We start from the raw sequence: 24,941 nt of genomic DNA on the forward strand, positions 1-24,941 counted from the left end.
CTCTTTCCACTGCTCTCTTGGGGAATTCACTCTGCACCTGCTTTGTTCAGTCAACCCACCTCTGGCTCCACACCCTCATCGGGAGCTGCACCCTCAGCATCTTGCCAGGTGCTCCCGAAGGCCACTCAGCACGTCCCTCCCGGTCCCCAGGAGGAAGGCAGGCTGGCTCATCCCCACCTGTCCCAACACAGGGCTCCCACACTGCCTGCTCGCCGTGTGCAAGGAAACTCCAACCTCCTGCTGGTGCTTGACCTCGAGAGTCCACTTCCAGCTGCAGCAGGTGGCCCTGTGTCTGCACCTGGTTCCCACTCCTGGAAGGAACCTGAAGAGCAGAGGCCCCAGGGCTCACCGTTGTTGGATGAAGAGGAAGTCGGTGGTGACTTTTCTGTCTGCATGTCCTGATTTGCCGTGAGAAAGACTTCTCCCGGCCATTTAAAAACCATCCAAACTGTCTCTAAACAGTGAAAGAAGTGATCAAAGGTGTTTTCATGTAACCTGGACCCGCAGCCATCTCAACAGTCAGTCCGATGCTTGGTGACTTTCAGAGGAAATGAGTACAACCCAGTAATGTGGATAGAGCTGGAATGCACTTATATCTTTTGTGAGTTGATATTTCCTGGTAGCTCAGCTGCTAAATAATCTGCTTGCAATTCAGGAGACTCGAGTTCAATTCCTGGGTCGGGAAGATCCCCTGGAGAAGGGATGGGCTACCCACGCCAGCATTCTTGCGTGGAGAATCCGCATGGCTAGAGGTGCCTGGCGGGCTACAGTCCCTGGGATGCAAAGAGTTGGATACAACTGCGCGACTAAGGACATGTCCATGTACACACCTAGCTTATTCCTGGGGTGGGATCAGATTAGAGAAAACCTGGAAGGAAAAAGTTAGTGGTCAAACATTTGCAGGCTTACCACGTACCTGACACACCCTTAGAGGGCTTGTGAAATGCTGTGGCTTTATCCAAGCAATGAGCAAATCCCTGGTGATTTTTCCTGCAGAACTTCCTGGTCACGCGTTACACCCGCATGAAGCATAACAAGGAAGGCTCCCAGGGTAAGACAGACGGTCTCGGCTTCAAGAAAGGTGCGTGCGTCTTGACTCCTGCAGCCTTTTGAGCTAATCACCCTGGCCTGTGTCTGAAACACAGGGGAATTCAGGATCGAGATAAATCGGATGTCCTAGCATTGACCTTTGGTGTTTTTGAAACTGAGAAAAGACGTGGTGTGCCAGGCTTCCTCATCGGTCTGGTATTTCACCTGTCTTCCTAAGCAAGGCAAATAAACCATGACATACTTTTCTTCCATGCCGAACTGTGCCCTTTTTTCATGGCCACATCTGGGTACTGTTTGGCAATGAGAATTGAGTAGAATAGAGGTGGGGAAGCATTTTTTAAATACCACCCTCTTCTCAAATATTTAAAGTAAAATAATGAATAGGTGAGTAACTGTCCCATCTGTTAACTCTTTTCCGTTCCTGCCACCCAGATGCAGGCCTCCATCACATGTTTCTTAGGCCACCATGGTTGACATTTCCTCCCAATCCATCTTATCAATACTGGAGATGCTGACGTCCCCAGAGGAGAAGAGCAGATGGTCTTCATTCTGCCATCCCCAAGGTTTATTTATTTATTTTGCCATCCCCAGGGTTTGGGTTTTTGTCTGATGGGCTCCATGAGCTGAGCTGAAATGGAAATGATGGAATGGTAAACGAGGTTTTGAGGGAGCAACAGGGGAAGAAAGAGAGACCAAGGATGGCTGGAAGAGGAACCTGGGGCGTCATCGTTGGTCTCTATGTGAACCACCTTCCTGGTCTTCCTGGGAGACCTTCAGTAAAATATGCATTTCTTTAAAAGAAAAAAAAAGTACCCATTTCTTGTTGGTACATTACAGAGTTGGATTTCTTTGTTGGCGGAATTCATTCATCCAACAAATATTTAATTGAGAGCCTGATCCACCAGGAAGTTTTCTAGGTGCAGAGGGTAGAGTAGTGAATAAAACACATCCAACACAGGACACAACTTGGATGAAAACAAACGACGTGCATGAGTCTCCAGGGAGCACTGCCGAGGGGCTCCTGTCCTGTATGGCTCAGATGCACCTCAATGCCCTGGCTCTCAGTCAGCCAAGACAGGACTCAGTCCTGGACCCCAGCCCCTCCACGCCCTCCTGCAGTGGGGGACCCCCACACCAGCCCTCTGGCCCCCTGCGTGTACCATGAGGCGCCTGTCTTTGCCTCTGTTTTTCTGCCTTAGAAGATCTTCAGAGGAAGAAGCCATATAGAAAAATAAAATTAGGTCTGAAAGGGCTTTTAAAGTTTTATTTTATATTATGCCATGCCTTGCATGGAATGACCACAAAGCACACGCCTTCTGGGTCAGCTGGTTGAGAAAGCTAGAACTCACGACCAGGTCCGCTGGAAAGTGGAGAGGGAAGGGGGAGCAATGATAAATGTTTCTGGGTCTCTTCTCCAGTGGGTCATATGTGCCCATTCTAGGGACAATGGTTATGCGACAATACAGTTTCTGATTCATGGCCACGGTCTTTGTGCTCAAGGAAGGGGGCTTTCTTAGAAGGGCTAGAGCTAATCAAGAACTATTTGATTGACTTTCAAGCAAGGTCCTCATGGACAAAATAAAATAAAAGATACTGACAAGTTCTGTTTTCAGAATGTTGACTCAAAGCAGCTGCGGAAAGAGTAAGTGCGAAATGGAATGAAGGACCACCTCTCCTGCACCTCGCCCGGGGCGGGACCAGCCATGAGCTGGGCAGAGCTGGTCCCCAGGACCAAAGCCTCCAGGCTCGTCAGGTCCGTGGGGCCTCTCGTCCGGCGGCAGCCCTGGCCGGCGCCTCCCGGGAAGGGGCCTGCTTCCCCAGGTCCCAGCCTGCGTCTGGGATGAACAGCCCGTGGATATCCAGGTGCATCTCCACATCGACGGACGCACGGGCCAGTTCCGTAAAAGTTCTGGCATCGAGAACCAGCAGAAAAGGCGGCTTCTGGGGGTCGGTAGAGACTATGGCCGATAAGATAATCCCTTTGGGGAAACAAAGAGAGACATTTTGTAAAAGCACAGCCTCGAACCTCTTCCAGCCGGGGCGGGGGCTAAGTTTCTCAGCTCTGTCTCCCTGTTCTTTGACTGTACCTAATGCGAAGAGTTGACTCATTGGAAAAGACCCTGATGCTGGGAGGGATTGGGGGAAGGAGAAGAAGGGGACGACAGAGGATGAGATGGCTGGATGGCATCACCAACTCAATGGACATGAGTTTGAGTGAACTCCAGGAACTGGTGATGGATAGGGAGGCCTGGTGTGCTGTGATTCATGGGGTCGCAAAGAGTCGGACACGACTGAGAGACTGAACTGAATCCAAACAGAAGGGAAGTGAATCTGATATTCTGTGTGAGCTGAAGGGAAAGGCCAGGGAAATCAGAAGGCTTGGGTGGGCTTGTCCCTTCACCTTTCTGAGCCTCAGTCTCTTCATCTGTAGAGTGGGGATAATCCTCCCCACTCTCAGGGGGTTGCTGAGAGGATCTTGCATGGTCAGTTATGAAAGCACTTTGTGAATTATTGCACATACAGAAGAATGGCTATTTTCCTACTATTTAGAAATTCCAGTTACAGTGAATCAGCTTCAACATTGCACTTAGCCTAAACTCAGACCAGCTGCATTCAAGTGGCATTTGAATAAGTCCAATCCACCTCATGTGTGTGCAGCTTTCCCCTTTGTGAAATGAGAATAGTCTAAATATTCACTCTCAAAGGGACAGAGGGCTAAACAAAATAGAGCAATAAACTTCCAGCAAATATTCCTGATTCTTCCCAAGGCCTCCTGGGTTTCAGAGTGACTGAGCACAGCTGAGGTCAAATCAGCTTGGACTCAAACCCTCCCCTGTGTACGTACTGGGTGTGCAACCGTGGGTAAGTGACCTCAGGCTCCGAGCCTTTCCTCTGGTGGAATGAAGACAAGGCTGCTTCCTGTCCACAGGAGAATATGCAGGGCGTACACGCCCAACCCGGGGGAGGCCAGCCTTGGCAGGAGGTGGCAGCAACCGGCCCCCACCCTAGAGGCAACATTGACACAGGTCCCCTGCCTGGCACACGGTGCCGTGCAGGTCAATAGGAAGACACTCCCAGGTAGAAAACCACTCCCTTCTCGCCCGAGGGGAGCAGCTGGCAGGCTCAGCGGGCAGCCTGCCCTCCCCCCAAGAGTTGGCAGCCCCACCTAAGCTTCTAGTTACCCCCCTTGGCATCCCCAGGGGGATGGGCAGGGCATTTCTGGGGCAAAATCAAGGAGGGAAAGGACCTTTTGGTCAGGTGGAAACCTGTACAGGAGAGGAATCCCATGAGCTTTTCGAGGGGCTCCCTGTGGCTCAGACGGTAAAAAGCATCTGCCTACAATTCGGGAGAGCTGGGTTTGATCCCTGGGTTGGGAAGATCCCCTGGAGAAGGAAATGGCAGCCCACTGCAGTATTGTTGCCTGGAAAATCCCATGGACAGAGGAGCCTGGCAGGCTGCAGGCTATGGGGTCACAAAGAGTCAGACACGACTGAGAGACTTCACTTTCACTTTCTGGAAAGTTTATGTGCTCAGAGGAGTTACAAGTTCTGACCCAGCCACCGCAATGAATTTTAAAACCAAGATTCCACACTCTGGGCCAGGGCAGTGTTGCCCTGTGGAAAGGAAGTGGGCTTCTGTGTTAGTCTCCCCCAAAAGGAGGTCTCTCCTTCTGCCCCTGGGAGATGTCGCCGGAGTCCTTGCACTGTTGGTCTGATGAGAGAGTCTTTGTTTACCCGAGGCCGTGCCATCCAACCCGGCCTAGCAAAGTGATTCAGAGGAGGCCTTGGGCCACAGGGTTTCCCAGGAGGCACTAGTGGTGAAGGGCTCACCTACCAATGCAGGAGACATCAGAGGTGCAGGTTGGGTCCCTGGGTCGGGAAGGTCCCCTGGAGGAGGGCACGGCAACCCACTCCAGGGTTCCTGCCTGGAGAATCCCATGGACACAGGAGCCTGGTGGGCGACCGTCCATGGGCACGCAAAGAGTGGGACCCGCCGGAAGCAGTTTAGCACTTGGGCCACAGCCGTCAGCTCGACCTCCAGAGTGGCGAAGACTGGAAGTCAGCACGGTCCGCGCGACCACTCCCCACACGGGCTCCGAGGCTGAGGGAGCACCCCTGGCTGGCCTCGCTCCGTGGGGGTCGTTGGGGAAGTGGGAGTGGTCCGTGACTCCCGCAGGGAGAACCACCGGAGACCACCCATGGGACTCTCCCGGATTCCATCCCACTCGCCTTTTCTCTTTCAGTCTGTACCCTTCCGCTGAGATAACTCGTCACCGCGAGTGTAATAGCTTTCAGTGTGTTCTGTGGGTGCTCCTACTGAAGCTGAGAGTGGTCTTGGGGACCCCTGAACTTGCAGCTGATGTCAGAAGTGGGGGTGGGCTTGGGGATTCCCTCGCCCTACCGCTTTGCACTCAGAACCGCCTGGACTTCAAAGCATGGCCGCACCAGCTGTGTGATGAGGGCGGAGTCGCTGCCCCCGGACGGTGTCTCGGTTTGAGGGGTGACCACACGCACAGTGCAGCAGGTCGGTTGCTCTTCCCGGGCCTTACCGTCATCCTCGTCCTTGGCACCCGGTGTGGGCACGAACAGGGGCTCCGCCGGCCAGCAGTGCTCCTCTCCCCACTTCCAGGAGGACTTGGTGAGAATGTCGTATTTTATTATCTGCGCATGCAAAGCGGAGAAATGCGAAATGAATGGGTGCAGAGCGTGCTCATTCCTGGCAAACAGGAAGGTATCAAGGCCCCAGAGAAGGGGTGAGCGCCTCAGATGGGGACCTCACACTAGCGAGCATACGCCCCAGATGACACCTGCCTCTGGTCAGCACAAAAACAGAAAGGAAAGCAGCTCCCTTCCTTCTCCAACTTTAAGCTAAGGCCTTCCCGCCACAGCAGAGCTGATATACACTCTGAATTCTTTAAGAAATAAGAACCCTGGATTTATCTGGTATTGGGCACTATATTGCAAATTTTATACATATCAGATAATCTGATATATTCAATGCCCAGCCTTTAAAGCATAATGTGCTTTCTTTATTGCTTTCCAAGCTCGAGTCCCTGGCCTTCTCTCTGTCTCTAACAAGCCTCTTTCCCCTTAGGGTGTGGGATTAATGGGGAGTGACTCGGGGCATGGGGATGTGCGTGTGGGAACCTTAATTTTTCTCATTGTCCATTCCTGCACTGCTTGTGTTTTTTAAAAAAAGATTTCCCACTTTCTTACTAAAACCTGTAGCTACTAAGGAAAAGTGATGTCTGTACAGCACTCAGCATGGTCCCTGGGAAACAGCAAGTGTCCAACAAACAGCAGTTTAAGAACCAAATATGAAGCCCTGTGCTGAACACCTGACACTAACGTGATATTGTAGATCAGCCCCGTTGTTACAGTTGTTGAGCTGCCAAGTCGTGTCCGACTCTGTGACCCCATGGACTGTAGCCTGCCAGGCTCCTCTGTCCATGAGGTTTCCCACGTAAGAACACTGGAGTGGGTTCCCATTTCCTTCTCCAGGGGATCTTGCGGACCCAGGGAATGAACCCTCGACTCCTACATTGGCAGGTGAATTCTTTACCACTGAGCCACTATACTTGAATAAAAAAATGTTAAAAAGCAAAATAAATCCTCCAAGTTTCAGCTCTACCTTCCCTGCCTGGGACAAAGAGTTCCTTGAGGGCAGGAAGCAGGATCCTCCTGTTCACTTGCTTTTCCTGGGTGCCTAAGCTGGTGCTCAACAAACATGCATCTGATAAAGAAATCGATGGATAAACTCCGGCCACCACATCTTACCTGAGTGAAGCCCATTAGGTGCAGTTCCATCTCCTGGATGCTCCGTCATTGGTTCAAGCGTATTTTGTCCCAAACTGACCTCACTCTCTGACCTACCCCCATCCCCAAGGGCATCTCAGTCCTGACATCCCTGAGAACTCAGCTTTGCAGACAGACATGACCATCCCAGGCTGCCACCCGCCGGGGACCAGTACCTTGGTTGGGATGGGGCTCCACTGGACTCCAGCCGCAAAGACATAGCGGTATGGCTTCCCATTGTGGGCGTAATTGATCCGAGGCAGTTCTAAGCCTGGAGAGAGATGACACGGCTGACAGAGCCCCCTTCAGGAGGGCTGGGACCACCCGCCCTTTGTGGCACCCTTTCTACAAAAATGGCTCCCAAGCCAGGATCCCTGAACTCCTGTCAGGCCCTGAGTTGGATCAAGGCTGGTCAAAGGACAGGAGGAGGGAACCTTGGATAATTACCCCAGCTCTATTAGAAGCTTCGGGAGCAAGGTAAGATAGACCTTGGTTTTTAAGTGTATAAACATCTTTAATTATCCAAGATAGAAATCAAAGAGAATTACATGATTAAAATCAGAGGCCACTGCAACTTTTTAAAAGCTCTTAAAAAAAAAGTATGTGCATGCAAATGTTTGTGGGTGTGAACAGAAGCTTCTGAAGCGTGGAGGAAGCATCAGTGGGGAATATTTAAATAAATCTCATGAAATCATATAATAAAAAGTAATGTTTACAAAGAATTTTAGTAACATGGGGAAATGTCCCCATCATAACATTAGATGTAAAAGGCTGCTTAGAGAATTATCATCACCACTATGTTATAAATGTAGAGGAAAAGTTTAGGAGTGCTGCTGGGCTGATAACTTCCTTATTGTGGCTCATAGTTTATATTTTCCATTCTAAGTTTCTCATGTGAAAATTTCATTACATCTGTTACTTTTGTAATCCAAAAAAGCCTTCACATTTCACCCATGTCCATGTATACATATTTACATATGTCTGCTGTGTCAAATTAAATTTCTAAGTCCCCGCCCCGTGGCATGGGGCAGCGATGTGGGGAGCCGGGCCCCTGGAGCCCGACCCCTCCACTCCCCAGCCATGTCCTGAGCAGGCCAGTTCAATCCTCACCTGCGTACTGAGCACAGCCTACTCTGAGCCAGGTTCCTGTCTCGTGCTGGTGACAAGCCTGAGCACAGGGGCGCAGGCCCTGTTCCACAGACTTCTGCTCTAAGACAGTGGTTCTCAGTCGGGTTGCAGGCCCCGGACGCTGCTCAACAGCTGCAATGCCCAGTGCCGCCCCCTCCGCCCCGCGTCCGCAGCGCTGGGCTGGGAAGCCTTGCTCCGGGGGCTGTGGCTTCTCTCCGAGGGGCTTTACATTCTGCATGTCACACAGCCTTTCTGAGGCCCAGTTTTCTCCTCTGGCCACCAGAGGAGACAGCACCTGTTCTGCAGGGCGCTCTCAGTGCGCCCAGGTGGAGAGCCGCGTATGCTGTGCTGTCCAGCACACGGCAGCCTCAGAACTGTGGTTTCCTCAGGTGTAGGCCCTGCAGTGGGATTGCTGCGTCACATGGTAGTTTTATTCCTAGTTTTCAAAGAAATCTCCATACTGTTTTCCACAGTGGCTGAATCAGTTTACATTCCCACCAACTGTGCAAGAGGGGGTTCTCTTTCCTCCATACCCTCTCCAGCATTTATTTTTATAGATTTGTGTTTTTTTGGCTGATGATGGCCATTCTGACCGGTGTGAGCTGATACCTCCCTGCAGTTTTGATTTCCATTTCTCTAATAATGAGCGATGTCGAGCATTTTTTGTAAATGCACGGCAGCATTTGAGACAGAAAACAAGTTAGTGGTTACCAGGGAGCGGGGAGGAGGGGGTGATACAGGGGTGGGGAGAGGGAAGTACAGACTATTGGATGTAAGACAGGCTCAAGGACGATTGTACAACATGGGGAACAGAGCCAATATTTTGGAATAACTAAGTGGAAAGTAACCTCTAAAAAGTGTACAAAAATTTAAATGCAATAAATAAATAAATGTTTTAAAAGAAAGCAAAAAATTACATGGCAGCATTCAAAAGGCCAGCCATGAAAGTTCCTGGGTCTAGAGACCACCCCAGTGCTGGGAGGGGTGTGAAGGTGCTTGAGAGAGAAGGGTCTCCAATACAATGCCTAATGCCCTACAGCCTTCCTCTCCCTCCCTGTCCACACACAGCTCCTCTGCACTGGAAGGAGGAGCTCCGTAAAGACGACACTCACCCCTTCCTCTAAACGCACGAGAGAAGATGCGATGCGTCTTACCCTCATAGAGCAGCTCCGGCTGACAGTAGACTTGGTCATCTTTTTCCTTTAGGGCTCGTGCTGTTGTAGACGACAGTTTGATTAAATTGGAGCCCACTTCTGCATTCTGAAAGAGATCAGTTTTTCCAAATAAATCAAAACGTTGTCCGGAGCAAACACTTGCTCTATGTGCGCATGTTTAAAAGAATGCTTCAGTGTCTGTCATCTGGTTTTGGCCTCACACTAGCCACCAGAAGCAGCTATCACATGATTGGTGCTCTCAGTTAAAAATGAGAATCGGGGACTGGAGGTGACTCCCTGAAGAAGGCAAAGCTGGTAGGTTGTGGAAGGGGGCTCCGAAACCCTGGAACTTTTCTTCTGCTCTGGGCTGCCTGATCACTCACAGGTGAAATGGATGTACTTATTAGTGAAATAATGTACTTATAAGTTCTTATAAGTTCTCGCTTTTTAAATACTGTATGATTCACTTGTCAAAGGCTGCATCAGTTATTAAAAAGGTGTTTATAAAGAGTTCATAATAACACGGGAAACACCGAGTGAAAGAGCAGCAGAGAGAATTGCAGACACGGTCTGAGCTCAGCTGTGTTAAAAAAGAAAAGAAATCACATTGAAAAGAGCCTGGGAGAAATGTGCCAAATAGTAACAATAGAGCATGCGGTGGGTGATGGAGACTTTAATTTCTTTGTCTATGTTTTTTTAGATTTTCAGTATTTCTTCTATGAAAAAATAGCAGAAAAACAAGCAGGAAAGAAAAACAAACATGAGATAAAAATTACTTGGGAGGAAAGAAGATCTATGAAGGACATCTCTCGCTCTTAAGTGACAGTCAAGACTTGGTTTAGTACTTTAACCTGGGAGAGTGACATAACACAATCAATTAAATATCTATCGAGCAGCAGTTACTCTCTGTGTCCCACACACTTGCTATGGTACTTGAACAAGTTACTTGACATCTCTGAAGTTCAGTTTCCCCACCTGTATAATGAGGTATAGCACAAGCATTGTATAAATAGTATATGCATCTCTGAGTTATCATGCAAATTAACTAAAATAACCCTAGCTGTTGGCTTACAAGAAGGCCAGGTTAACAGTAAGTGCTAAATAAATGTTAACTGCTGTTGATCACATAATTGTATTATTATATTATTATTGTTATTGCCACTACCCCTGGCAGGTGAGTTCAGGTTGGGCACTTGGGAGGGGGATGAGGAACAAGACCACCAGGATTTGTGAAATTCCAGGAGGAGAATTACTGTCATGCCTGACTTCTCATTTAAACTTTTCTCGACTTTCCAAATGTCTCCAAACAAGTTTTTATAATTAAAACAAATCGATAAATGGCAACCCACTCCAGTATTCTTGCCTGGAAAAATCCCATGGACAGAGAAGCCTGGTGAGCTAAAGCCCATGGGGTCACAAAAGAGTCGGACACAACTTAGCGACTACCCAAAAACAACAAATTTGAACAACAGCAGCTTTTTGCTAGGAAGGCAGGACATTTACTGCATCTTAGAAGCTGAATTTTGAGATGTGTTTAGTGCAATCCCAGTGGACAGAGGAGGAAACTGAGGCCCAGGGTAGGAAAGTGGCTTGCCCAAGGTCACAGTAGGGGAGCAGAAGCTGAGCCCAGACCTCTACACTGCAGTTCTGCTCAGCAGCAGCAGAACTGCAGGCAGCAGGCGTAGCAGGTGCAAAGGCCCTGAGGCTGGTCCATCCCCTCCCATAGGTCTCAGCTCCAACGTCCCTTTCCCTGACAGCCCAGTATGCAGTGTCTCCAAGGTGCACTGTCCCACACTGTAATCGTCTCCTTTAGGGACCTGGTTCCTTCTCTGATGCTGTCTTCCCTGTGAAGATAGTGACCACATTTCACCCGGTGCACGGCACACAGGCAGCTCCTAAGAAGCAACTGCTAAAGGAATGTGTGAATGTATGCCTTAATGAGCTTTTCCTTCAACTCTCGAGAGGCAGAACATGTGCTTTGCAGGTGGTTGTAAGAATCAGACAAAGGGCGTGAAACAGCCGTCCAGCGCCCAGCACATTGGGCGTCTTGTTGGGAGCAGCTCTTGTTTGCCTCCGCCTGTGCGCACAGCCTCACAGACAGTGAGAGGCCCTGCCCGTTGCCTTGCAGTCACGAGGCAGCAGCCACGGGCCTCTGGTGCATGTCCTGGGCTTGATTCTCAGGGAGGCGGTCTGCAGACATGTTTTCTAGCTCCAGCATGAAACTGGTCAGACTGGTTGAGGCATGGACCGTGAATTTTTCCACACACAGCAGTAACGAGCATGACTCGGCTGCTTTCTGTGACCAGTGTGCTTGACTTTGGGAAGAAATCGCTCTCCAGCCAGAATTCAATAAAATCTTGCAGACTGGCTTTGAAATTCTTCAATGCGGGAGACCTCCCAGGAAAAGCAGTTAATCTCAGTCATCCCCCAAAAACACTGTCTTTGAAGTTTGGCAGTCCTGGGTGTGAAATCTGACTCTATAGGTTTCTTCGTGAGTTCGAGCAGGCCTCCCTGAGACTAGGTGAACTGGAGCCTGCTTCCTCGTCTGTAAAACTGGGGACAATCTGTAACTTCTGGACAGATGGCGAGTGCAAGCGAAGGTTCCTTCGACTGGCGTCTGAACACCGTGATTAGGATTAAATTAAATAATGGTTATGAAAACACCTGGTCCAGGGCCAAACCCACTGTAGTTAGTAACTTGGAATGAGACAGACAAGCATGCAAATCCCAGCTCAAATCCTACGATGATTCTGCGACGTTGGGCACATTACTTTCTCTCTCATCTGTTGTTATGGGGATGACAAATAACTTCAAGCACTCACATGCAGATTTGGTGAGGAGCATGCAGACCATTACACAGCCCCATGAGGAGGGCATGGCAACCCACTCCAGTATTCTTGCCTGGAGAACCCCCATGGACAGAGGAGCCTGGTGGGCCACAGTCCATGGGGTCGCACAGAGTCGGACACGACCGAAGTGACTCAGCACTCATGCAACATTTGCAGGACCCAGGATGAGCACAGAGGCCCGCCAACCCTGTGTCCACATATATTGAATGGTTAAGTCAAATACCATTTTATCTTCCCTTCCTTTATACACAGAGATTCAACATGTTGTGGAACTGTGCTGCCCGGGTGAGGCAACCACCTCCGGCCACAGGTGGCTATTTAAATTTAAATTCAGTAAAATTTAAAATTATATTCCTTGGCTTCACTGGCTGCATTTCAATAGCCCAGGCATCCAGTCCAGCGGCTACTGGCTACTGCGTTGGACAGAGAGCATTGCTTCATCGCGGCAGGTTTCTAGTGCACAGTGCTGGGTCTGGAAGGACGCATGTGAATTTAGAATTCCAGGACTCCTTGGCCTTCTGGAGTGGGCTGCAGGGGAGAATGAAGGCCGGCCTCTGGGCCCAGGCTCCCCACCCCCTCTTCTCCTCCCTGCATGGAAGCCCTGGCCTCCCTGCCTTCCTCGTGGGCCTGAGGCTGACACACTGGCAGCTCTGTCTGCCCTCAGGAGGACAGAGGCAGGCAGGAGGCAGGTGTGGGACATCTGGGCAAGGAACTCAGGGATCCCAGGTTACGGCTGGGGTCGGGAGGGTGCCCTTCTGGGTGGGTACCCTGTGGCCCCATGGGTTCCTCACCCTGTGGAGAAGGGCCACTGGAGAAAAGCCAGAACAGGGGCCCCTCTGGCCTGGGCCTAAGAGAAGAAAAGGCATCTAACAGAGGGCCCAGCGCAAAAGGGGCCCTCGAGGAATGGGGCTTCTCTTGCTATTTGAACACAAAACAAACCAAATCCACGGAGCCAGGAGTTGGAGCCACCCCTTTGAGGTCGAAGATGCCACCCCCATGGCAGCACACAGAGCCCTGCAGGGTGAGGGCAGGGCAGCTGGCACAGACAGGCCACACCACCCAAACCCCGGGAGGCCCAGCCCTGCCTTAGACAACCCCCACGCCACCCTAACAAACAGGCCAAGGGTACCAACAGGCCTCTCCTTCCTCTGACCCCAGCTGGCCCAAATGCCAGAGAATCTGGGACAGCTGGGAGGCCTCAGACTTCTGAACACACTTCATTCACTTTAGCCCATTCTACATGGAAGGCGCTTTCCACTTCGGAAGTGTTCCAAATGCTAAAGGAAAGCCTTGTGTCCTTTGAGAGAACTTGCATCACCTTTCTCATTCATTCATTTAAAATATCTAAGGGCTTCAAGAGAACCCACTGAGAGCCAGACCCTGTGATGGGTGCAGGGGATAAATGGCTGACAAGACCAAGAGTCCGGGCCCCCTGAGAGCTTTCACAGGAAGAGGTGACCCAACAAGCTCATTACTCCTGAGATCAATGTGAGCAAAGAGCGGTAGGTGCCACTGGAATGTACAAACCCACTGAGGGAGTCAGGACGCCAGGCCTGAAGGATGAGCAGGAACTAGGATCCTGGGGTGGGTCTTGGGGGTGCCTGGGAGCCATGCCCACCCCAAACCTTCCCCTGGAGTTTCTGCCTTCACTGGACTGGTGGTCCCGGAGGCCCCAGGCCAGTCCGACCTGCGGCCGGGACGAGAATGGAGGACTCATGGAAAGAGGACGACAGAGGGACAGCGACGTGCAAAGGCACCAGAATGAAGGGCATTTGAGAAAATGTGGCATTGCCCGCCCCCAAGGCCCCTCCATAATGTAGATTGAGGATGGGATGGAATCGGAGCTGCTGGATCTGAACACACAGGCGTGTATGCCTGCTCAGTCTTCCCCTGTCCACATGTAGTGAAGCAAGAAGACTTTTTAAGGGACAATAAATAGCAATTAAAAAGCGTGACCAGAGCTACCCTTCCCAGCGCTCACTTTTCTTTGCAGATGGTTCACGCAGCGCCTGTTTAAACTGTACAGGCTAAACTTCTTAGCTTGGTTCCAAGGAAGCAGATTGTTTCTCGAGCTTGTTAAAATGTTGCAGAATCCTGCAGTGGGGGCATGGGGGGAGAGTGCTTCCTCTCTGTGCATCACCCCAGGCTGAGATCTGTGAGGCAGGGTGAAAGGTCGGCCTCAGGCCTCACCCTCTGGGTGACAGCCCCCCACCCTGCCCCCATTGCACCCTGAAGCCAGGAAATGCTCCAAGTGCTGCACTGTGGAACTTTCCAGAGTGGGGAGCGCCGAGGCCAGGGGCTCAGGTGGAGATTCTGTAGGGCACAGCCGTTCACTCGTTAGCCCTGAATCACACCGGGAGAAAGTTAATCCCTTCTCTTCCAATCTTCCCGACTGGGTCAAGGAGAGCGTCTCAGTTAGGTGCCACTATACCCTTAACACTTAATACTTTCCCAGTGTTCTCTTTAAGGAAGAGAGCGGGTCTTGGCAAGAGCAACAGCATCAGGCCAGTGCTCAGGACCTGTGCTTCATCACAGCACTTCGTGCTCATCGCTTCCTCCTTTGGCAGCACGCAACGCTGGCTTTGCCCTGGGTTGTCATGGGTTCCCTTCCAAATGAGTTAGGGAAAGGGTGAGTTGATTTAAATGAAAACGTGATTTTGTAAATTTAACAGAAGTGGTAGGAAACACAGTGAGCATCATGACAGAGACACACAAGTGACTGCAGGTGGAGATGCTGGAGAGGAGAAAGGACCAGGCTCTGTGGTCTGACGAAGCTGGGCTCAAGTGCAGGCCCCAGGGTCTCTGGCTGGGAGGGGTCTGGGGGGTGGCGGAAGCCTCCCTGGGCAGGTAGGAGTGTCTCCTGTTCCCTAGGCCTGCAGGGGGCCCCTGTGAGGGGTCAAGGTGACCCCCTGGGGAGATCTGCAGAGTTATACCCCTTACCAGCTCCAAGGAAGGGCTCAGAGCCAGTCTTGCTTTGCTACCAGGCTATGTGACCTTGGGCACATTCCTTAACCTCTCTGAGCCTCAGTTTCTTCATCTGTAAAATGAGGCTAACGTGTGGATCTCTCCCATACGTTTTGATCATTAAGTGCTTAGCAACGTACCTGGTACAGAGAGCGTGTTCAGTACAGATGAACCATCAAAATTGAATTGAACTCAATTGGGTTTCATTTAAATTAATTAAGTCATGAAGTAAGGAAGTTCTGGAGCCAGAAGCCTCTGTAGCCTTTAAAACCAAGCCCAGAGCCTAGGCAGCAGCACCCTAATTGACGGTAATGTCTGGCCCGGTGGTCATTTTGAATATAAGAACAGGACTGTTCAACATCAGGAGATGAATCCCCACCGCAGACTGTCAGGTAAATGTTTAAAATTATGTCACAGAAGAATATTTAATGTCATGGAAAGATGTTTAGCTACATGAGGAGGACAGAAAGCAGCACAAAAAATAGTATGTACACATTCAGTCATGAAAAGAAGAAGCACTGATACACGTCACAGTACTGATGAACTCTGAAAACGTGCTAAGGGAAAGGAGCCAGCCACAGAGGACTGCTCACGGTGTGCTTCCATTCCTATGAAATGTCTCAAATAGGCAAATCCAGAGAGGCAAAAAGCAGGGCAGTGGTTACCTGTGGGCGGAAGGAATGGGGGAGGCTCTTTTGGGGGAAATGAAAATACTTTAAAATTGACTGTAGTGTAACTCTGTGAATATACTAAAAGCCATTGAACTGTACCCTTTAAATGAGTGAAAATGGGTGAATAGTATGGTACGGGAGTTATATTTCATTGAAGCTGTTAAAAATTATGCACAGTGCAATTTTCTCTCTAAAATTAAGAAAAACATATTTACATGCTATATATTAATTTTAGAAAAGAAAATCATACTGTACATACTTTTTAACAGCTGTGATGTATATATACAATATGCATATGTTATATGCATATATATCATTGTATACTAATATGTATGTATATCTTCCTGTCTATTTGCCTGTCTATCTACGGAGAGAGAGAGACTTGGGAGGCAATACAACTATATTTGCAATGGGCTTATGGTGATTTTTTTCCTTTTCACTTAATCTATATTTTCTAAAATTTCTACCATGAATATGTTCAATATTTGGAAAAATAATGAAAGCATTTTCTGCCTTTCTCTAAGAACACCTCATTTTGAATTTCAGTGTCAATGAAATCAGGACCAAAGCCACTTCCCGAGTGGGCTCACCTCCCCCAGAACTCAAGCCATTACCTTTTCCATGTGGAGGGGCAGCACGAATCTCTTGAGGGTGGGCATGGAGGTGAGCCTGGAGTTCTCCTTGAAGTCCTCGTTCAGGTTGGCCAAGTAGAAGAGCTGGTAGAGGCTGCCGTCCTCGTAGGCGATGACGTCGAACAGGAGGCAGCCGTCCTCTTCGTAGGCGTTGACGTGGTGAAACACCACCATGGGGTCCGTGTGATACTTGGTCGGCACGGGCTTCCGCGTCCTTCGGTCGATGATGTGGATGTGAGTCTGAAAGGAGATGCAGCCGGGGCTCAGCTCTCCCTCTGCCAGCCCCACTTGCAGCACTGGGTGGGAACAAGGCCCAGCCAACCATTCACCTGCTCGGGACCCTGAAGCAACCCCTGCCCTTTCTGAGCCTCTCTGTCCCACTCCAGGGGGCAAACCTCACCACGGGGAGGAGGGAAGCTTTGCCGCACTGGGTCTCAGCCTCACCTGGAGGACCAGACCTTTCAGGGAGGCCCCTGAAAGTGCAGCCTCTCCCTGACCTTCACTCGACTGAGATCCAGGTGGGCGGCAGTGGCCAGCTCCCCGGCAATGGCCAAGTTGGGGAGAACCAGTCAGTGCCAGCCTTCTCAGCTTCTTCAGGTCCCACCCATGGCCAGAGCCCCTGAAGCCCCATCCTGGGCCCCCTCCCCTGACCCCAGCCCACTGCAGGTTGTCCCAGCAACCGGGCTGCCCTGGAGGGCTAAGGTGCCAAGTGACCAGCCTAGTCAAGCTGATATCAGCCCAGTAGGCCTCCGCACACACCTCTGGGTATCACAGGCAGTATTGCTCTGGGTGGCAATTAGCCAAGTCTGCAGCCCCAGTTGCTTAATCCGAGGGTGAAGGGGTGTTTTCTTTCTGTTGGCAGCTCTGGCCTAACCATCTTCCTCTGAAAGGAGGGAGGGGCAGCTCCAGCCACCTCCTCTGGCTCATCGTCCCTTTGTCTCTTTCCCCAAAATCAAGCTCTGAAGTTAAGTGGGGGTGATGAGGGCTGAGTGTTGCAGAGGAGGAGGGACAGTGGGTTTGGGAGATGAACACAGGGTGAAGTGACAGGCACTTCTTTCCCATAAACCCAATCCTAGGGTCAGCTGCAGGGACTGCTCAGAAAACTCTCCAAATGCATTCAAAGCCCTGCCAGGGCTCGGAGGCTCTCACTGCGGGACTCTCTGGGGCCAGAGATCCCCGGGGGATCCCTGCAGCCTGGAGGCCTATGGGTCCCTGATGCTCCAGGTCCCCCAGAGCAAACCCACTTCCGCTGGCCCCCTGACGGCCCCCTTGCCCAGCTCACTCATGCCACAAACACTGACACATTTTGGGGGGAACTAGAGAGATAAACCCCTGACACTTTCATGCAGTTTATAGTCCAGTCAGGGTGAGGCCAAGGGTCAGTGACCAAATGTACAGTATGTGAAGGATGATGGCGGAGCACGGCCGGGAAAATGAGGTGGGAGGTGGAGAAAGCCTGGTAGTGGGGAGGGGTCTGTGACAGCTAGGGGGACCTCAGGGTTGGTGGGGGGCCCTTAGAGCCAGACCTGGATTCATAAGGGGAGGAAGCCAGCTGGGGAAGAGCATTCCAGTGGAGGGGGCAGAAAGTGCAGAGGCCCCGAGGCAGGAACATATGTGCGGCAGGTCTGAGGTTTAGCAGGGAGCCAGAGGCTGGGCTGAGTGTGATGAGGGCCTTCCCAGGCCGGTGAGAGAGGCCTGTGGGTCTGATTCTGGGGAAGATGGGGAACCTGTAGAAGGTTCTGAGCAGGGGAGGGACCTCAGGGAGCTGCTTTGCTCCCTCTCCTCCCTGAGAATGCAGGCATTAAAGAGGGGGCGGCCACAAAGACACCTCTGTATCGGTGCCTGAGGATGCTCCTGGAGCACAGAAAGGGGAGCAGAAGGGTGCTGAATTTTCAATGGAGGGCCCTCTGGCGGGGCTGGATGGGGAGGAGGAGGGGACTTGGCCGCTGCTTTCTACATTCGTGTGCTGTTTGAACAGATGATGCCGAGCCCCTTGCCCTAACTTGGGACCCCTGTGAAGGCCCACCCAGCCTCAGAAATTTCTGGAAGGTTGGCTGGCGCCTCTGGGGACACTGCCTGGGAGCTCACTTCCTCCCCTGCTGAGCTGCCCGCCCCTGCCTGCTGACCTCCGGCTGGCTCTGGCTGTCCTGGGGCTGAGGGGGGTGGTTCCCGGCCGGGCCTTACCTTGTCCTCCCCGTGGAAGGCCAGGCAGGAAGCCCAGCTCACGCCCCGAATGTAGGCCGTGGCCATCTTGAGGATGTCCAACTTGAAAGGCTGCTCGAGGAAAACGACGTAGTTCTCAGTGACTCCGAAGCTGTGGTAATAGCTCGGGGAGAGGAGGGAGCGGGCGGCGATGGAACAGAAGACCTCTGCATCCTTCAGGGGGCTCCGGCCCTCCTTCCTGCCCCCTGGGGAGAAGCCAGCCTCAGGAGCAGCCGGGACCTGACCGCCCCCCAAGGACACCACAGGGCCACTGCCTCCCACAGCCCAGCCCCTCAGCCCGCCCCACTGAGGAGAACATTTGAGAGTCGACAGCAAACCGGGCGAAGGGCTGCTGCCCAGCTGAGGCAGGGACCGGACCTCCCCACCACCCGCCCCGGGGGGCTGGTTTAGTCTAAAACCTCCCCAGGCTCAAGGCCCCTGGGCCTCTGGTCCTCAGGGCCAGGCGTCGGCAACTCTGGCCTGGGGCTAAGCCGGCCTCCACCTGCTTCCGAAATAAAGGTTTATCTGGAGCGTGGGCCACGCTGCCGCCTCCTGCAGGGTCCACAGCTGCTTTGCCTTCAGGATTCAGAGTCGAGCAGATGTGGCCCAGACCACACAGCCGGCAAAGTCTCAAATAGTCACACTGGGGCCCTTTACAGAAAACATTTGCTGACCCCCGCTCTGGAGCAATGCTCCTCAAGCTTCCACGTGCACGCAGATCGTCTGGGGGGTCACGACAAAGTGTGGAGGCTGACTCAGCCTGTGGGGCGGGGCCCACGGCTCTGTATTTCCGTCAGTCTCCCAGGCCATGCCCTGGAGCGAGACATGGCAATCCACTCCAGTGTTCCTGCCTGGAGAATCCCCATGGACAATCCCCATGGACAGAGGAGCCTGGCGGGCTACAGTCCACGGGATCACAAACAGTCGGACACGACTGAGCGACTAAGCAGAGCCACACCGGGGCCATGGGCTAGCTTCCCAAGGTTAAGCTTTGACATGTTGCTGAGGTCCATTGTCTGACATGCATTTCACAGAGTTTCTATGAATTTCTCTTGGCGTTGCCTGTTCTGAAACACCTAGGAGTGAGCCCAAGTGCCTATGCTGATGTGACAGAGTGTGACAGTCAAGTCGGCTGTATGATTCCCATTTTACAGATGGGAAACTGAGGCTTGGCGGGACAGCCAAAAGCACAGGGTTAAGCCAAAAGGACACAGTCCCTTCAGCCTGGCCACCTCCTCTGTTCCTGGAGGGACAACCCTTAGAGGGAAGGGGGGTAACTGAAGGAAATACTGCAGGAGGCCAAGCACCTTGCCCGGCACCCAGCGCGAAGGTGCTCGGGACTGCTCGGTTTCCTTATTCATCTGCAAAGATGAGTCACCCGCTGGCCAAAAGGCCTCCCCACCCAGGCCTGGGGCTGGGTTATAATGAGTTACATTAATGAGTTACACGCAAGCGTCCTTGCCGTTCCCGTGGCCACCTGTGCACCCTGTAAACAGCTGGCTGGTGGGAGGCAGGCTGTCGGGTTGTGGGGTAGGTCTTTTCTTCACTAAACAAATGGAACACAAAACAAACGGGAAGGAAAGGCACCCTGGCCTGGGAGGCGGGAGGCAGGTGTGAATCCTGGTGGAGCGCCAGCCTGGAGCAGGTGCGGAGGTACCTGCTGTGAGCCGTGGGGACGTCACCCGATCCCCTGGGGCTCCCGGTCCTCAGGAACCTGAAGTGGAAACTCAAATGGCTCGTCTACCCTCAGGTGTGACATTCTAGGGTCCCGAGCCGGACCCCGCTTCCCTTTATTGGCTTAATTAACCGGGGTTCCATTTAACAAAAGCACTCGCTGCACTGTGTGACCCAGGGACTCCCGTCTGCCAGTGGAGCCTGGAATTTGCTGGACTGGGGGTGCTCTACAGAATGATAAGGGAGGGGCCAGGAGCAATCTCGGATGGAAACCCGTCCTCCTAAACCGGAAGGTCTAGCTGAGCACCCTCGCAGTTCTGCACTGTCCCTGGAGCCCGCACAGCCGCCCTTGGAGGCCTGGTCTCCTGGGTGTGGTTTCGAGAGGGTCCTGCCCAAATAAGGGCTAGGAGTCCCACCCTTCTCCCCCACAGGAACGCGCAATCACAATCAGCCTGGGCGCCATGCCAGACTCCTGGGCCTGAGTGAAGAACGTCTAGAAGGCCCAGGGAGCAGGGCGGAGTCTGGAGTGGATGCCAGCAGGCCTGAGCTCCCTGAACAACACAGGGAGCCTGGCTTTGGGGGCTGGGATGAGAGAGAGCACCACAGCCCTGATGGATGGAGGTCTGTCAGAAAACTGAAAACGAATGAATGAAAGGAAGGATGGATGATGGATGATGGATGGATGGCAACATCAGGGGACAGATTGATAGACACATGATTAACGGGTAAATTAATGAGATAATGGACAGGAATCGAAAGAAAAGGAGGTTGGAACAGCAAAGGAAATGTAGCATCGTCCCTTTTCTCCTAAAGGAGAAAAGCGAGTCCATGGTCCTCTGAGTCATCGATGTGGGCATGTATCAGGATGAGTGTTGTGCCATCAACCAAAACCAGAACTCTTCCCAAAGAGCCACCCTTGGTGTTCATGCCTCATCACAGCCCCAGAATGACCCACCTGGGACTGTGGCAGGGATCTTAAAGATCACGTATTTTGTCTTCCCCTTGTCCACGATAGATGTGCCAACGTTGAGAACATTTCCAGCAGCATCGTAGTGAGGATGTGATGTTGCCAGATTTACAGCCACGTATTTACGATAATCAAGCTGCAAAACACAACAGTCAGCTGCTTTTAAAAGGGGGAGTGGGTGAAGTCCCGCCAAGAGCTGCCTGACTCTAGGCTCAGGGAGATGACGGCTATTTTTGCACATCTCCCAACCTGAAAATAAGGAAGACATTGCCTTTAAAGGAGATGCTTCCTCTTGTGACCTGAGGTAACCTTGTGGGGGCTCCCACAGCACATACGCTGCAGGAGGCTTGGTGAGCTACGTGTGTTCTCTGACAGTTGTTCCTCTCTGGCCCCGCCGGGTGGCCTCGGTGAGGAAACCCAATGCCTCACCACAGAGAGCTCCAAGTAACATTGTGGGCAGAGAGGCAGCCTGAGTGTTAATCCTGGCCCTGGTGAAGTCATTTAAATCCTCCCCTTTTGTATCCCACAGAGGCATAAATCCCCAGGCCTCTCTCCTAGGGTTATTCTGGGAACAGAGAGGTTACAAAAAGCATTTGGTCAAAGGGAAACATTGACTAACAACCTCAGTAATGATCCCGACTCCAAACAGGCCACAACCACAGCACAATGGGGTGGCCAGGAAACCAGCTGTCCGCCCTTCCTCCCTGAGAACAGCACAACCTTCAGCCGAAAGTCGGGCGCTACCTCCTTCTCACCTAGTGATTCCTCTCTGCAGCTTTGTGGAAAATGCTCCTTAGTTGGGCCTATCCTGCCTAGCTTCAGAGGAGCTGGATGTGATTTCATGGCTAAGATAAAGCACTCCCTCTAACAGATCGTTAAGATGTGTTGCAAAGACATCAAGGCTTTGAACAGGCAGCTGGAGAAAACTGAAGTGGGTCTACTGATCTTCACAAAAATGTAGACCCGCTTCTGCCCAGGAAAGGCCTCCGTGTGGGCGCTGACGTGCACCCATGCTCTCTGCCCCACGCATCCCTCTTCGGGGCTGCTGGGAGTCCTGGACAGCCCAGCACTGTCATTCATTCACATTTCCACTGCGGGTCCACTCAGTGCTGAGGGCTGTCCACACTGTCAAGGCTCTAACTGGAGTTTCCAAAAAGGCAAGCTGAAGTAAGTCCTAACCGCTTGTGTCTGTATTTTGGAAACAGGGGTAAAATGAGGTCATTCTGGAATAGGGTGGGTGATTTGTATCTTTACAAGAGATTGGAACAAGGCATCTGTAAACCAAGGGGCGACCACCAGAAGCAAGAAGAGGCAAAGAAGTTTCCTTCCCTAGAAGCTTCAGAGAGAACAGGGCTTGCCAGCACCTGATTTCAGACTTCCAGCCTTCAGAACTGTGGGGGAATACATTTCTGTTGACCTAAGCCACCTAGTTTGTGTTCCTTTGTCACGGGAGTACTAGGAACGAATTCAGACACAGAGATGACAGGGCAGAGTCCTGCCATCAGGAAGCTTAGAATCTAGTGCTAAGATGCCCGAGACGAGGGGATCAGAGGGGGCTCCTCTCTGAGTGCCTGCAGCCTTCTGGCCTCCTCGCAGAGGGTCCATTCCTTAAGTCAGGCACTGAGCCTGCTTGTAGATTCATTGATACCTTCTCCAGGGTTTCCAGGGTCTGGGGGTTGATCTTCCTGATGTAATTGGTCTCTGTGGTCGCGTAGAAGTCTTCTCCACACCTCATGATGTTGATCAGACAGTTGTCTGTGAAATCGGGGATGGTGTGGGACAGGTAGGAGAAAGCTCTGGGGAGGAAAGCAAGTCAGCGAGTCAACCACTGTGTCCACTCAGCTGGAAGGTTCTACTCCAGATGGCTTTAGTTTGCCTACCACTTAAAACACTCTACTTCAACTAAGGGAGGGAAAGTGCTGGGTCACAACCGGTCATTTGAGGAATCTGACAGTCCAGAGATCGAGTTAACCCAAAGCACCACCACATCCAATCAGCTAAGAAGGGAGTCAGCTGGGACAGCAAGGCTGCCCACTGAGCCCTCTCCAGCTCCCCACATCCAAAGGTCTCCCCCACCAGAGCCATCAAGAGCTGGTGGACGGTTCTCAAGTATTTTAAGAAGCTCTATAGAAATCACACACATACGCATAATGGCTCCCCCAAAACTAGAAAAGCAGCTGATCTCTGCTTTGAGCAGGAATGAGAGTCCACCCTCGTTACCTCAACTTTGTCCAAGAAATTCGTTTCTTTGAAAAAGGAAAGTAAACTGAGTTAAGAACTGATCATTTGATTATTGTGAAGTGAAGTCGCTCAGTCGTGTGTGACTCTTTGCGACCCCATGGACTGTAGCCCTCCAGGCTCCTCCGTCCATGGGATTCTCCAGGCAAGAATACTGGAGTGGGTTGCCATTTCCCTCTCCAGGGGATCAGACTCAAGTCTTCCGCATTGCAGGCAGACGGTTTAACCTCTGAGCCACCAGGGAAGCAGGCAAACACAAAAGCAGGAAGACTTGGCCCCGTGTACTGGTGAGTGCTCCCCCTACTGGCAATCACTGTAACAGCGAGGATGCCGCACAAGCTGCGGTTTTCAATTCCTTCCCTCCCGCTGCCCCCTGGCTCCTCCCCCGTCTGCAATGGGTGTTTCCAGCCTGCTGTTTGCCGGACCCCCAGCGCTGGAAGCTGGGATTGGAGAGATGATGTCAGTTCTGGAGAAGTAGAAACCAGCTTCCGTCTCCAGGCCAGTCTACCCCTGATGTACCGCTTCTAAGTCTAAAGCGTATCAGAAAGGAGATGATGACCACTGGCCTGATTCCCTGGCCAACAATTCAAAACGTGTAAAGCATTCATATGCATCACAACCCAGATAATGTTAAATGTATACAACTGAAAATCTCCCCCATCCTTCCTCCCATTGGTTCCCTACCTCGCCCATGCCTTCTCCCAGGCTTTCTGCACATTCGAAAACAAACCTAGATATCCCCTGCCTTATGGCACAAATCACAGCATATTATATGCTCTTTCTACACTTTACTTTTTTTCCTTTTTCCCCACTTAGCAGTATATCCTGGAAATCTCCCATTCAGTACATAGAGACCATCCTCAGGGCTTTTATATCTGCCTGGTGTTTCCCTGTATAGTGTTACTGCGATTTATTTAACATTCTTCTGTTAGTGATCACCTGAGTTATTTTCAGTTCCTCATCATAACAAATCATTCAGCCATGAGTAACCTTGTACATTTGTCATTTCAGAAACAAGCAAGCACCTCTCTGGACTGAAGGAAATGTGTGTTTGTAATATTGATAGGTGATTTCAAAGTGCTCTCCCAGCAGCCATATGGAAGAATATCTGACAATCTGCCAGATGCTCTTTGCCTCGCTGCTATCAGTGATCCAGAAGAACGTAGGCTGCATGGTCAAAGGCCATCACGGGAAGTTTTTCATCCACCCTAAACACACCGTCAGAGGAGCAAACGCTGGTTGTCTCAACCATCAGGGATATCGGAAAGCAGGACTAGATACAAAACGGACAGTTACTTGGAAAATATGTTTTTGCAGGGGTCTGGATAGGCCATTGTTCCGAATTCTGACACCACAATCCTGTTTGCTTCGATATTGGCAATGTAGGTATCACTTCTCAGGTATTTGCTCCTGTAGTAGACTTCGCCTGAAAGAGAAGCAGCAGAATCATCCCAGGCTTATTTGAAACTTATTTGAACTTATTTCAGCCATTCCAGGGATGTGATGGGGTGGGGTTGGCTTACTGAGACCGTCCCTTTAATGTGTGTGCTGGATACAACAAGCACTGGTGTGAACTCTCACACGCATTTTGGCAAGGTTGACTCACAACAATTTGGC

General features: G+C 51.5%; 1 protein-coding gene across 1 annotated transcript in view; it reads right to left on the bottom strand.

Moving 5' to 3' along the window:
* Nucleotides 1-2,294: 2,294 nt before the first annotated feature.
* Nucleotides 2,295-24,941, bottom strand: part of BCO1 (beta-carotene oxygenase 1) — a 30,467-nt gene continuing 7,820 nt past the window's right edge. Inside the window, exons 3-11 of the mRNA XM_040253565.1 lie at nucleotides 24,621-24,750; nucleotides 22,735-22,882; nucleotides 21,075-21,222; nucleotides 18,428-18,651; nucleotides 16,226-16,483; nucleotides 9,128-9,233; nucleotides 7,022-7,116; nucleotides 5,600-5,711; nucleotides 2,295-3,029 (exon numbers count right to left, since the gene is read on the bottom strand). Of these exons, the coding sequence (XP_040109499.1) occupies nucleotides 2,800-3,029; nucleotides 5,600-5,711; nucleotides 7,022-7,116; nucleotides 9,128-9,233; nucleotides 16,226-16,483; nucleotides 18,428-18,651; nucleotides 21,075-21,222; nucleotides 22,735-22,882; nucleotides 24,621-24,750 (1,451 nt within the window). The 3' untranslated portion in view covers nucleotides 2,295-2,799. The remainder of the gene's footprint in view (nucleotides 3,030-5,599; nucleotides 5,712-7,021; nucleotides 7,117-9,127; nucleotides 9,234-16,225; nucleotides 16,484-18,427; nucleotides 18,652-21,074; nucleotides 21,223-22,734; nucleotides 22,883-24,620; nucleotides 24,751-24,941) is intronic.

This window comes from Oryx dammah, unplaced genomic scaffold (assembly GCF_014754425.2).
Source record: "Oryx dammah isolate SB20612 unplaced genomic scaffold, SCBI_Odam_1.1 HiC_scaffold_13, whole genome shotgun sequence".
In the NCBI taxonomy this organism is placed as follows: domain Eukaryota; kingdom Metazoa; phylum Chordata; class Mammalia; order Artiodactyla; family Bovidae; genus Oryx; species Oryx dammah.